We start from the raw sequence: 12,700 nt of genomic DNA, 5'->3' as shown, positions 1-12,700 counted from the left end.
TCATGTGACAGGGGGGGGAGATCAAATTACAACTTGATATTAGACACAAATGAGGCGGAATTAGACAGTCTAAACTCTCTGAATACATACAGGATACATTTCTCTGTTTTCCTTCTGTCCTGTGCAAGAGTTCGGGTCCACTTTAAGTATACATCATATGTGTAGATTTGTCTACTAAACTTGTGTTATAATCAGGTGGACAGCACACTGTCACATACAATACATTGCTCTTACATGGCTTAAATGGATGAATTAATTTTGATATTGTACTTGGTAATACTCAAACAAGCAGGAGAGCATGATCAATAAGTTTCCTGGGTAATAACAAATAACCTGTTTTACACATACTGTATCTTTAAGTCAGTGCTACATCATTGCTCCATGCAAGCCTCTTACCCTTGAGATAGTCGCCAGCTTTTGCTCAACCTGCTTCCGCAGTGGTCCCTCATCCCCCTTTGATTTCAGATATTGCTGGAGATGCAGTAATGCTGCAAACTGGGAGCTGCTGGTGTTGCGGGTTGCAGTCAGCACTAAATCTTCAGCTATCTTACTGGAGGAACAGCTCTGAAATTAAATAAATGCCAGCCTTAGACTAATTATGAAATGATCAATTGATAAAAAAGTGACATATTTCACTCACCACCCCATTTTTACATTGTACCTTTCAAACCTACATACAAGGGTGAGCCTAACAGTAACAACCATTTGCTTTCATCTGCCATGCAAAGTATTCTTTCTGTGTAGTTTAGAGCCCGCTTGCATTAGCTGCGGCGGAATGATGAGGGTGCTGCGGGTGTCCTAAACCCTATGCACGGAAACGGAACAGTTTCCATTGCGTGCGGAGCGGTGCGATCCTAGAATCTGCAGCAGATTCTCACACAGCCGCATCCGTACACATCCACAACCCCCCCCCCCCCTCCCCCCGCCGGCAAGTCCAGTCACTTCCGCTTCGGGAGATGCGGAAGTGATGCGGCCAGTGGCGGAAGCGATGCGGTAGCCGCATTCGCATCATTAATCAATGCAAAGGGGCCCTTAATTTGAATCTATCAAGTTAATCTCTTCTCTCCTTGCGCTCTGCCACCGCCCGGGACCCCCGAATCCCCATGCAACACCAAGAGAGGAGTGCAGGGGAGCCCCGGGTAAAATGGCAGATTGCTGGCCGGCGGTGAGCATTTGCTTCTCTTGTGTTTTGCATTCAGCATTTAGATAGAGGCAGTGTGGGCGAGCCCCCTGGTGGTGGGAGTACTGGTGTCGCATGGGGATTTGGGGGTTCCAGAGCACAAGGCCCCCATCTGTCATTTGCACCAGTGTCTGTGTTTTTAAATTTCCTTTTTACAGCATCCAGTGTGCAGATGCGGGTAAGTGGTTAGGGAGGGGTGCATTGAGAGGGTATACCTGCATGTGGTGCCCCCTGCTGGTGACAGTCTACCATTATGTGCGACCCAACCTGAACTTCTGCAATTCCTGCTAGATGAGACCCTGTTTGTAGACAATATAAAATGGCTGATAGCTGGCTGGGAGTGAGCATTTGCTTCTCATGTGTTTTTTAACTGAATAAGTGCAAGTATGTCTAAAATAAAATGTTTTATTAATTGATCAAATGAAAACAGCTATTACCTTCCAGATGACCCTTGTACAATGAAGTCTTGTAACTGAACACATTTCGATTTATACACAGCTCAAACAGGAACGTACGAAATGTAATTAGCAGATTATCAAAATAAATGAATGCAACACAGGGAATCCCATTTACTCCAGAATTACTGTAATGCGAGTAAAAGGGTAGCTAATAAAGCGTAGCAGTCATGGCTTGGACAACTGATCTAACAGATCCAGAAGAAGATGTGACATCTGTAGCTATAAACTAGGTATTACCTTGGTTCAGCTATGCATGCCCATTAATCTGCAGGTCATGCAACCCACTCAAGTATCTTGTGACACAGAACTGGCCATGTCAGGATTATCTTTCTTGAGATGATAAAAAAAAAAAAAAAAAGAAAAGATCTTGGTGATCAGATTTATGCCTCTTCCACCAAAAAAGAGAAAAACTATGTGAAGGATAAACATAGCAGATGTTCCCATTGATGTTCTGAACCAAGTCCACAGAGAAAGATTTCTTACATTCCATCATTTTCTATGAAATACCTGCCACTATAAGGACAACTTCACATATCATGCCCTGCCAGAATCCCAAATTAAAAGTTCATAAATATCTGTGCCAGGAAAGTGGGGAGTCTTAGAAGATGCATCTTCTGTCTAAAGGTGGCCACTAACGATCCAATCTTTTTCATCCAATTTTACCAAATCTATGTCGTAGAAGGGTAAATTAAGTGAATATGTTGAATGGATAATTTAGACAGTTCCCTTATATTACATGGAAATGGTAAGATTGGACAAGAAAGATTGGATCATTAGTGGCCACCATTAGGCACAAAAATCTTCACTAAATATACTAAGATGTACTAGCCTTACCTCAGAACATAGATCCTTTGTAGAACTGTACTCTTTCACAACTAAAAAAGCACAAGTGGAAAATTACACACAAAAGCAGCAATATGATACCTGATGAAGAGCCAGAAACGATGCTGCTGTGAGTGGGTCAAATTGTCCAAAGCATGAACAGATCTCAAGACTTGCTGCTGACAATGTGTCCCTCAAGTTGTTTTCTATTGCAACATTAATGGCCTGCAGTAGAAGCTCAGTTGACTGTGCAAGGTAGACCTCTGCCAACGTACGTCTGGTCTAAGGGTAATAAAAGACATAAAGTTGTTAGGTTACTTTTCTTTTCTCCATACTTCAGCTAAAATTTCAATATGATATAATGCATTGTATGTGTAGCACGGATACAATTGTCGGGGTGATTGACTGCACCCCCTCATTAAATCCCTAAACTATAAGGCTAGCACATCCTCAATTATCAAGAACTTTATTGATGCAGACAGTCAGCCGAAAACATTTGGTGACTGTCTGCATTAATAAGGTCCTTGAAAACAGCCCCCCTCCCCCACAGATGCCTAACCATAACTGACCCACCCTCATCCCACCCTCTTTTGTGTATATCTCAGGGCCTATTGCCACTACATGCAGATTGGATGCAGAATGGATGCAGAAAAACTGACACCAATGAATGCCTATGGGCCTGTTTCCACTACACGCAGATTGGATGCAGAAAAACTGCTTTAGAAAAAATCGCGTTTAGTGGAAACAGGCCCATAGACATTCATTGGAGTCAGTTTTTCTGCATCCATTCTGCATCCAATCTGCGTATAGTGGAAACAGGTCCTCAGTGCTGATAACCACGCCAATCATACATTTGAGAAAAAAACAGAATATATTCCATATAAATTATTAACCAATTTCGGACCAAAGCCTCTTGTTTCTTTAACCACTTCAGCCCACGGGTTGTTTTCACGTTTTGGATGAGAGGAATTTTCACATTTCAACCCTTTCATTCCCTAATAACTTTATCACTACTTGTCACAAGAAAATGATCTATACCTTGTTTTTTTGCCACCAATTAGGCTTTCTTTGGGTGGTACATTATGCTAAGTATTATTTTATTCTAAATGCATTTTAATACGAATAATAAGAAAAAATGGAAAAAAATAATTATTTCTCAGTTTTCGTCCATTATAGTTTTAAAATAAAATGTAAAACTGTGGATAAAAGCCACACATTTTATTTGCCCATTTGTCCCGGTTATTGCAACGTTTAAATTATATCTCTAGTACAATGTATGTCGACAATATGTTATTTGGAAATAAAGTGCATTTTTTTCAGTTTTACCTCCATCACTAATTATTACAAGCACATAATTTAATAATAATATACATATATATTATATTATTATATTGACATACATATTAAAAAAAAGTCCTCGCGCATTATATTCTATTAGCGTACTTCTAGTACACTAAAGGAAGTGATGCGTGGCTGTGTTACTTAGGAAGTTACGCAGGCATCTCATTGATGCCTGTGATCACGGGGACATGAGGGGAGATGAATGAATGGGAACAAAGTTCCCGTTCATTCATCTAACTATCGGCGGCGGGAGCGCCGAGAACGAGCGAGTGGGAGGGAGCGCAGCAGTACCATCTGAAAATGATCACTGTTTTGAAAGTAAACAGTCATCATTCTCGCCGGACAAGCAAGGTTTGGCTCACGGGACTTCTGTCCCCTGCCACTAATTTCCCCTGTCGTCAGGACCATTATTATTATTATTTATTTATAAAGCGCCAACATATTCGGTGGCGCTGTACAATGTAAGAAAACAAACAAGGATTACATAATGATACAGGCAATGATATACAGTACATCACATATGGACACTGGTACAAAATACAGAACTGGTGATTACAATAGCAAATTTAACATATGCGATTGCGGGCTTCCACCCTCATGATCACACGTGCAGCCCCGAAAACTGCACAAACAGTAGCACCAGCCGCGGACGTGAGACTCACGTCCCTGCTGTTGAAAAAGGTTAAAGACCAAAGACTTTTTTTATCCTTTTTTTCACTTCCTGATCACTGTGATTGGCTCACAGTGATCAGGAATTGATCAGGAAGTCAGGAACCTATGAAAATGGCTCCTGACCGATTCACGGAATTCCGCTGTCTTCAGACAGCGGAGTTCTGTGCCAGCAGGGACGCACTATTGCTTCCAATGCTCTGGAGCCACCGGCGTTCAAACTATGCTACATCAGGCTTAGGCAGCCACAAGTGCGTCGTAGTTTTAACTGTTTGTGTTCCTCAACTGGTTAATTATAATTATAATAATATTGTGAGCCTTTATTTATGATGAAAAGAAACAGTTCAATAAAATATCTCCTTTAAACCGGAAAAAAATGTTTTATCTACTGACAGAAAACTTTTAAATCTCAATATATAGGCCTCAAAGTAGCCAGAGGCAGCATTAGCACAGCCAGAAGCAGAGACAGAACTAGTTTGTTTGGGGTACCAGAGAGACTTTGTTCAAGCAAGTGCTGAGAGCACATACATATGCAGGAGTTAACGCCAGATAGATATATCAAACATTAACCACGTATAAAGAACAACACAGAAGGGAAAGCCACCCGGAGACCAGAAATGTGAGCCCCCCCATCCAAAAAAAAAAAAAAAAAATCACCCCAACAGCTTAGTGATAAGAAACATTAATAGCCTAAATACAGGGAGTACCAGAAAAAAGCTATGAAAGACATAAAAGGTGTAGAGAAATGTACCCTGTATGTATTTAGAAAGTTTAGCCTGACTAATTACCCCTCATCTGTGACAAAGCACAAGTTGTAATTTAAGCCCTCATCTGTGTCAGCTGCCTGCCCAGCAGATAGTTAATTCGTAAACACAGTATGTTAGCAATATGTCTGCTTCCATGACAGCTGGAAGTAGAAACACAGTAGATTTATTGCAAGATTTGTATCAGCTGTAACACAGACATGTTTTTCTTTAAAGGTTATCATGCTGCTGCTTATCTTTTAGAGCAGAGAAGAAGTTTTGAGTTCAGGTCCCCTTTAAGGCCCATGCATACCTGTGACTGATATCGCCCGCCGTAGATCTGGACTTGATCCCCGAGCGGCATCGCTGGACCAACACTGGACAGATGCGAAGTCAGCTGTATAGCTGCCGACATGTTCTGTTGCTATGCAGGAGGGCACTGGAGTAGAGTGACACATGCATGACATCACGTTGCGTGCGGAGCAAGCAGCAGCATAAAGGAATCGCCCAATTTGATCCGCCTGATGGATCGCTTGCAGGGTGGCGGTTGGGGGCTACTGTACACACTCCGAATTATCAACTGAGGCTGTCGTTATAGGATGATGCAGGTGGCTTTAATCAAGCATGTGTACGAAGCTTTAAGGCCCATACACACGTCAGATTTTTGCGAACGTCCCGTCGTTTGTACGTTCCGTCATTCGCACGTCAAATCCGGTGTGTGTACAGACTATCGTTCGGGTGATAAGTCTTATCACCCGAACGATAGTCTGTACACACGCCGGATTTGACGTGCGAACGATGGAATGACGGAACGTTCAAACGACGGGTCGTTCGCAAAAATCCGACGTGTGTATGGGCCTTTAGATCTGAGCTCAAATGATTACATTATCTTGTTTATGTTTCCCTATCAGCTACAATTAGTAAACATTCCTGGCAGTGATTTATCTTGCATGGTTAGCAGAGGGTAAAAAACAGGAGAGAAATCTCACTAGATATAATATATAAATACAGCAGCTATGCAATAAAATGCAATGGCAGCTTTCAGAGCAGATAAACTGTACTTTAGGAACTTGTAATTTGTAATTCGACAATAATACTTGTGCACCAAAGCAAATATGGTAATTGTATGGGTAATAAAAAGTAGGAAATCACAATTTTATTGATTATTCAATGCCGCTTTAACAGCTTTTTTGCCTCACTACACCTTGGTCAGAGCGGTGTGCCATTCCTTTTATTAACTCAGTTAACCAGAGCTCTTAAGCCGAGCGCTGTAATAACATCGCAGGAGATTTGGGCGCAGACAGCGCCACCATAGACGGTAATAGGAATTATGGCTATAGTGGCGCACAGTGACTGTTAGAAGATGGAGCTGAAGTTACTCTGAAAACACTGTAATTCGTCCGCCAGCAATAGCTGGAAGCCGAATTACATCATTCCCCACCATCCATATAGACCTGGAGGGGGAATAGCAATTAACGCCTTCGGGACTTGTGCAGTAGCAGGGTAAGCCGTATATCGGCTGTATCCTGTGCCCAAGTCTCCAGGCGGCTATTTCATAGTACGCTCTCAAGCAACCAGAAAAAAAACCCAGCCTTGCAAGATGAGCAAAGCTATTTTTACAATACGCTACAGAGTAATAAAGCTGTGTTATATTAAATTAAGTTTGTTTTTATTTGTCTTATTTTGTTTTGAATAACTGTATTTCCACATTAAAGGAAACCTGAAATGACAAAATAAAAACATTAATACTTCCCTGGGACTTCCTTCATCCCACTGCAGGCCTTGGGCCTCCTTGCGGCACCCACCCCCCGGGTCGCTCAGATCCTCCGCTGGCTCGGTACATTTGTCCTGTCGCGAACTATTGCGCATTCGATGCACACCCACCCATGGGCAGTAGTTCACAACTGAATACGACTGGAGATTTTACCGGGCCAGACAGTTGAGGAACTGAGCGTCCCAAAGGCTGGCAAGGGTGCCAATGGCCTAAAGGAAGCTGGATCTAAAAAATGTAACTATCCTCCCTGCAGAAAACATTCATTGGATACCCATGATATTTTAAGCACAGGGACGAAAGTGGGGGAAGCAATAGAATTTCATGACTCTAAGGCATATAAAGTAAAAGATCACAGCTAGAGGAATGTCTAGCATTGAATTTACTATGTGGCAATATTAATACATGGGAATTACTGCTCTCAAGAGTTCAGCTCTAAAATGCATCCAGTAGACATCATTTACATTATATTCTAGCAAAGACAGTGCATTTAAATTACAGGCGCCCTTATGACAGGACTGACACACACTCCTGCTGGCGCCCTCGTGTGTAATTACTCGGACTGTTCGCTGGCCAGACACATGTAGACAGTAATATGTCAACAATATATCTCTACAGGCGAATAATTGCAGCCTACAGAGTGTGGCATGCCCTTGACATAGAAACCAGTGCTCCTCTCAATGCTCTATACATTACCATGTGCTTTTTATGGGTAACTGTAACATACATTATAATGAGGCTTCAGATCTTCTAGGTGGGCTATTGACATATACAAGAGACTGCTGTGTGGAGTAAGGGAGTATAACGAGCAATGTTGAGGTGATGTCTGTATCTTTTACTAGCCTGTCAATAATATAATGGATTTCATAGTTTAAATCCTCTTTGATATATATATATCCTCCATCTGTTTAATGGACAGTAGCTTATATTCACTCTCTTTGGTGATCATTGTGCTTGTTGTTGGGCATTTTGTATTGACCCGAGGAAGCAGGCCATGACCTGTGAAATGCATTGTCAAATTGCTTTTTAAATAAAAACATTTTTCCAATTCAACTGGTGTCTATATCTTCTGGAGAGGTAAACAATTACCTCTCTTTTATTATTTTTATTTTAAAATACTAAAATAGAACACACACTCGGCTCCTCCATAATACCCCATCCTCTGCATCTGTTAAACCTCCTGGGGAACGCCGAGCGCAAATCCTATGCCGAACTTGTGGCTGCCTAAACCTAATGCAGTGTAGGATTTACGCCACCTGCTTTTAGTGCTCCCGACGCGATCGCACCCACCCGAGATGGGAGATTAAAGGAAACATCCAAGCAAAATAAAAAAACAAAATCCACTTACCTGGGGCTTCCTCCAGCCCTTGGCTGCTGTCCTGTGCCCTCGCCGCAGCTCAAGTGGCTCCCAGTGTCCTGCGCTGGTCCGTACTGCGCAGGCGCAGAACTACTACGGCTGATGATGTCAGCCGGACCACGTGACCTGCGCCATGGAGCGCAGAAGAAGCCGACTTCTGCAGCGCAGGACACCGGGAGCCACTTGAGCTGCAGGCGAGGGCACAGGACGGCAGCCAAGGGCTGGAGGAAGCCCCAGGTAAGTGGATTTTTTTTATTTTGCGTGGACCTTCCCTTTAAGCTGTCATATGACAGCTGACACCCGCGTCTCTTCTGGGTCTTGGCGCTTGCTCCCCACTGATGACGCAGCTGCCGGAACGCAGGTGGCACATTCTGACAGACAGAGGGTCTGTTCTCAGTACGCCCTCCGCAGATGTAAACAATAGTCAGCTGACAGTGCGGTGTCTGCTGACGTTACAGCTGACACCTAGGTGTACCGCTGTGTGAGTGGATGTGCAGATTGTGGCCAGCCACTGATTGGATGAAAGTTGTATTTAAGCCTGCAGAGTGCTCCCAGTCATGGCCGTGATAAGCATAGCTGTGGCTAGTTGCTGGGTGCACACTCACGTTGTTTGAATTACTGGATCTTGACCTTGGCTTGTATTTGACCATTCTTGTCTGCTGTTATTAACCCTTGCTTTGATTCCTGGATACTCTAGCCTGCTGCCTGGACCGACCTCTGCTTGTTTTTTTTTAATAAGACCATAGTAGACCTTTTTTTTTAATAATGAACTAAAGCGCCGTACACACCAAATGAAACTTGGCCGAGGCAGCTGATACTGACCGCTTCTGCCGATAATCCAGTGTGCGTATGGCAGCCCCCGACCCCTCTCCACCGCTCAGCCAGAGATCTGTCCTGGCAGATCGCATCGGCAATTTGGCCGAGAGCACAATTCTCCGCACTAATCCAGCTCCCACATGATGATGTCACTCCCGCACTGCTCCCTTGCCCCCCCCCCCACTCCCACATAGCAACAGTATACGTCTCTAGTCTACAGGCTAGCTGTCATCTGTCAGCCTTGACCTGCAATGTCTCCTGAGGGATCGAGTACCGATCCCCACCAGGCGACTGTAATAACCTCACCTTCCGATGACGCCTGCGACGATCGCCGCACTTCCAGGTCTCAGCTGCCCGCTATGCATAGTGTGCCCACTTCTAACCAGCGTGCGCGTGGCGTCAGTGGTGGGCGGGCGCAGTGTCCTCCTCAGCCGCAGTATGGTCTGAGGCGGCAACAGAGGTAGAGTCAGCTGACACTTAGGCAGGGGTTTAGTTTATTATATAAAATAATGGTTGTTGACCCTGGATGGGATTGAACCCTGGTCTCTAACGTCGCTGGCGATGCTCTTAACCAGTATGCTATGGCTGACACACAGTTAGGATCTTTTGCTGGTCAGTACTGGTTAGTCAGCCGACATGTACTGCCACCTGTGTCAGCTGATCTCTTGTCAGCTGACACCTAAACAAGAATAATGCCTGCGTGTGATTGGCTGTTGTGTGCATGTGGCCAGCCACAGATTGGATGCCTGATATATTTAAGCTTGCTGAGTGCACTTTTTTTTCCCGTGTTAGCGTATGCTTCTGCTTACTGCTGGGTGCTCTTTGAACTTGTGGATTGCCTTTCTGGACTTTGACCTTTTGCTGGTTACTGGATTCTGCCTGTTTGCTGCCTGAACTGACCTATTGCTTGTTACTGGACTCTGCCTGTTTGGTGCCTGACCTGACCTTTGGACTGACCTCAATTTCTGCCTAACCCTTCTGTACCGTGACATTCATATCAGTACTCCTGTGCTCCTGGACTTGCTCAGTGGGGTCCTGGTGGGTTGTTTTTCCGGCTCTACGACCAGCTCCTATATCTTGCACCTACAAGGCCTGGGTGTAACCGAAGTCGGGCATGTGTTGCTTCCTCACCTCCCATTTAAGCAGGGGACGCACCACATAGGGTGAAGAAGGTGGTGATAGATTGAGACATAGGGGCTGATCTGCTGGTGAACCATCTGCCAGGCCTTACAGCGACATTGATCTTTCGTGTCTATGGGCTTTAAGCCTTCAGTACTACAAAAGGCATACCTTCAGGGTACCCTCAGTACCGTATAGGGCATATCTGTTATTATTTGTCATGGGTTTGCAGTTTTTTTTATACTAGTAAAGTAGTGTAAATGACAAGTAATTAACACAATAATCATAATGATGTAACACAAACAATGACATGAACATACATTGTAACCAGTGTCACAATCACTGGCATATATTTTTGTACTAGTAGAATAATGTGGACATTCTCAGTGGTTCTTGCATTATATGACCATGCTGTTTGACAAAGTTCATTTTATTGTGAAATGAAAAGAGGCAAAACATTCTGAAATTCTCACCATACTGCAGGTGACTGAAACCTGCTATTTCTTTATATAGGAGGGCATAGAAAAGGACTTGTTAAATGTTTGTACCCAGTATTTTCTCCACAATCTGGAGTACCTCCTAAACATTGAGGTAGCTAGAGGTCATGTTGTGGCCTTTGCATTATTAGGCTTGACAATTTTAAAGCACACAGCAGAAGACTGCCATCTAGTGGTGAATTGTAAATTTAGCAGTTACAGACTGAAGTTTATAATTTGAAGCTATTATTAAACTTTATTTAAAAAAATGGGTCTATTTGTGTCCATAAGCTAAAATAATGATCAGCAAATTGCATAGGTGGTAAGAAAACCATGCTGAGTCCATCTGAGTATATCAAGTGGTAAGCAATTTTCAATTAGGCCAACACAGACAAAGGCAGGAACAGTGGGTCTGGTATCCACAATGATTCCCCCCCCCCCCTTTGTATAACAAACAACACAAACACAGAACATTTATATTGTGCTTTTCTCCTGGCGGACTCAAAGCGCCAGAGCTGCAGCCACTAGGGCATGCTCTATAGGCAGTAGCAGTGTTAGAGAGACTTGCCTAAGGTCTCCTACTGAATAGGTGCTGGCTTACTGAACAGGCAGAGCCGAGATTTGAACCCAGGTCTTCTGTGTCAGAGGCAGAGCCCTTAACCATTACATCATCCAGCCACCGTTGTATAACGACTCACCGGATGTTGTGGTCAAAGCGGACCCATATGTGCGTCTGGGGTATTGGCCCCTCCACAGCCTATCTGGCAGGTCAGCACGGCACTTGTCCTCCGATGTTGCGTCCAGTGCTATAGGGTTGGGACACAAAACAATACCCCAGAGGCGCATACAGGCCTGCCTTGGCCGCAGCATTAGGTGGGTCGGGACACAAGGGGGGTGTCAATGTGGATACCAGACCCACCGGCGTATGCTTGTTCAGGGTCTATGGCTAAAAGGATTAGAGGAAGTGGGTCAGCAGGACAGCCAGGCAACTGGTATTGCTTAAAAGGAAATAAATATGGCAGCCTCCATATCCCTCTCACTTCAGTTGCTCTTTAAAATGAGAAAAACAGAGGCCCAGGGAAAGTGTGACCTATCACCAGTCAGCCCCCCTCCCCCCCATCACACATACTCAACTTAGGAGCTGCTCAGAGTAAAATTTAAAGGAGACCCGAGGTGAGAGGAATATGGAGGCTGATTTATGTCCTTTTAAATAATGCACATTGCCTGGCTGTCCTGCTGATCTTCTGCCTCTAACACGTATAGCCACAGACCCTGAACAAGCATGCAAATCAGATGTGTATGACACATCTAACAAGATAAGCTGCATGCTTGTTTCAGGTGTGTGATTTCATCTCTACTGACCTGACCAGAAAGATCAGTAGGACGGCCAAGCAACTGGTATTGTTTAAAAAGAAATAAATATGGCAGCTTTCATAGGTCTCACACCTTGGGTTCCTTTTTAAGAGACCTCGGCTCAAAACTCACCAGTGGCTAATAAAACATTCCAATTCCAATTGTTGTTGCCACATGTACACCATTACAAAAATGTTGGTGCCACATGTGTGTGGGAAAATAATGTGTGGCCATCTGTGAGGTTTGGGCGTAGGTGGATTTAACTTATCCTCTTCGTATTTACCCAGCCTTGTGAGCTCTTCATATGATGGTTATCAGCCTGATTAAACGACTACCATTCTTAAGGTGCGTACACACGCACTACTGTAATGAATGACGGGTCCGTCAGACCCTCCTGCTGGGTGGGCGTCTGTACACACGCACTACTGTAATGAATGACGGGTCCACCCACCGCTGGGTGGGCGTCTGTACACACGCACTACTGTCGGCAGAACGCTCGCCCAGCGGGAGGGTCTGACAGACCCGTCGTTCATTACAGTAGTGCATGTGTATGAACCTTTATGCTGTTCCTGCTCAGGTCCTTTTATTAGGGCAG

The 12,700-nt window shown here is 44.1% G+C and overlaps 1 protein-coding gene across 5 annotated transcripts in view; it reads right to left on the bottom strand.

The window, feature by feature from the left end:
• The window catches only part of CFAP46 (cilia and flagella associated protein 46), a 287,892-nt gene that overhangs the window by 61,568 nt on the left and 213,624 nt on the right, over positions 1-12,700 (bottom strand). For all 5 annotated transcript variants that reach the window (XM_068256846.1, XM_068256850.1, XM_068256848.1 and 2 more), the window contains 2 exons: positions 2,563-2,742; positions 397-564 (listed from right to left, as the gene is read on the bottom strand). In XM_068256846.1, coding sequence (XP_068112947.1) covers positions 397-564; positions 2,563-2,742 — 348 coding nt within the window. The remainder of the gene's footprint in view (positions 1-396; positions 565-2,562; positions 2,743-12,700) is intronic.

This window comes from Hyperolius riggenbachi, chromosome 10 (assembly GCF_040937935.1).
Source record: "Hyperolius riggenbachi isolate aHypRig1 chromosome 10, aHypRig1.pri, whole genome shotgun sequence".
NCBI classification, from domain to species: domain Eukaryota; kingdom Metazoa; phylum Chordata; class Amphibia; order Anura; family Hyperoliidae; genus Hyperolius; species Hyperolius riggenbachi.
This window is presented reverse-complemented; position numbering and strand designations above follow the sequence as displayed.